The 1,919-nt window shown below is 50.3% G+C and overlaps 1 protein-coding gene across 1 annotated transcript; it reads right to left on the bottom strand.

Moving 5' to 3' along the window:
• Window positions 1-257: 257 nt before the first annotated feature.
• LOC103767950 (keratin, type II cytoskeletal 6A-like) lies at window positions 258-1,919 on the bottom strand (the record flags this gene model as incomplete). The annotated part of the gene is made up of 4 exons (XM_008935082.1): window positions 1,437-1,919; window positions 835-1,049; window positions 472-532; window positions 258-383 (listed from the first exon to the last, which is right to left on the bottom strand). Coding segments are annotated over exons 1-4 (885 nt in total), but the record flags the coding sequence as incomplete, so codon positions are not given.

Here is a 1,919-nt window from a genome sequence, read left to right as displayed (position 1 = left end):
TGGGCCTGCAGCTCCTGAAGCTCCTGCAAATGCAGCAGGTATTCCACTGAGTCACAAGCGTGAGACGTGAACGTCGCTCAGAGGGAGGAAACCCCCCAGGTCAGGGGGTGGACAAAGTGACTTTTCCAAGGCAGTTTTTGGCAGGTTTAAGAGATCAGGTGAAATGGAAAAAGGATTGAATTATTTAGTGTGACAGATGGAAAAATAATCAGTCCTGAGCCTCGGGAGTGGGGAAGGAAGGCAAGAACGTTGGAAACTGGGAGAAGGATGCAAATTCTGGTGCTTACAGCTTCATAGAGGGCTCTGAGGAAGTCGATCTCCTCTGTGAGGGCATCCAGCCTGGTTTGCAGCTCTGTCTTGTTCATGTAGGCAGCATCCACCTCCTAGAAGAGGAGACATACCACAAAAATGAAGAGAAGTGGGTAGGTTTTTTTGAGAAGCAGACGAAAAGCCCGGTGTGCATCCACCCACCTTCTTCAGGATCACAAATTCGTTCTCCACAGCAGTGTGCTTGTTGATCTCCTCTTCGTATCTGGGGGATGGAAGTGGAGGGTTGGTCTAGGCTTGTACAAAAGTTACTTCATATTTTCAAGACCAGGCTCTGCAGGTTTTTTTGTACATACAGTTTTGTACCCTGGTCTCTTAACCCTATAACTTTCTGTCTCTGACTTTAAGCCATGGGGAGGTGAGGCTGAATATGTCTCATACTGAACTTAACCTGGGCCTTACTCAGAAGATTTCATCAGCAAAAAGACCTCCCCTTTTTTGCTTGCACAGAGCTGGCGTCTGTCAGAGCCCACCCTGTTCTCCAGACACACAAAGGGATGGACTTACTTGTTCTTGAAGTCCTCAGCAAGGCTTTGCACCTTGTTCAGCTCCCCTCCCAGGTTCTCCTTGTCGGTCAGCAAGCTGTTCAGCTGCCTCCTGAGGTTGTTGATGTAGGTCTCAAAGAGGGGCTCGATGTTGTTTCCGACCTTTTTGTTCCCCTGCTCTTGCAGAAGGGCCCACTTGGTCTCCAGGACCTTGTTTTGTTGTTCAAGGAATCGGACCTGGATAGAGAAAGATGTTTCAGAAACAGTGATTTTAGGATGGTTTCCCTTATCAAGGCAAGGTAGAGTCCTGGAGGGATTCGCTTGCTCAAAGTGGGAGCTCTCAGTCCTGCTGACAATGGATACAAGCAAGCAAACATTGCACATCTGATGTTAATGTTCCTGCTCTCTGCAGACTCTGCTTCCTTACGTCCTATTTCACCGTTTCCCCCCTGTTGGCTGGTCTCATCTCAGCATTAACATGTGTCATGAATGGTCTTAAAGCTGGAACCCCTCAGGTCTTATTCCCAGGCAATAGAGGAGCAGCAAAATTTCAGATGAAGATAAAACTTGCCCTTGTTTGTGCTTCCCCACTGAAGAGTCAACACAAGACGTCTCGTGTCTCACCTTGTCAATGAAGGAGGCAAATTTATTGTTGAGGGTTTGAATCTGATCCTTCTCATCCTTACGGATGCTGTGGATGCTGGGATCAATCTCCAGGTTGAGAGGTTTCAGAAGGCTCTGGTTGATGGAGACTTCATGGATGCCCCGAGCGGGGACAGCAGGGAATCCAGGGCCACCCATGCCACCACCAAACCCGAAGGCACCACCAAAACCACAGGAGATCCCGGTGCCAGCACCAAAACCTGCAGGTCCATAGAAGCCGCCACCTCTTCCAGCTACCGATATCCTCTTGCATCCACCAAGACTGTAGAGGCTCCTGCTTCCAAAACCTCCAGCAAACCTTCCATACCCGGCGGCGGTACCGCAGCTCCCACCTTGGGATGCGGGAGGGAAGCAGAGGCTGGTGCTGCTGGCGTTTGGGATGCAGGCAGAGGCAGCGCTGAAGCCAGCTTTGCTCTGGCTCCTGGCAGCACACTGGCGAGACAT

The sequence above is a fragment of the Merops nubicus genome, unplaced genomic scaffold (genome assembly GCF_000691845.1).
Source record: "Merops nubicus isolate BGI_N331 unplaced genomic scaffold, ASM69184v1 scaffold35182, whole genome shotgun sequence".
In the NCBI taxonomy this organism is placed as follows: domain Eukaryota; kingdom Metazoa; phylum Chordata; class Aves; order Coraciiformes; family Meropidae; genus Merops; species Merops nubicus.
Note: the sequence above shows the minus strand (reverse complement) of the source record. Positions and strands in the feature narration are given on the sequence as shown.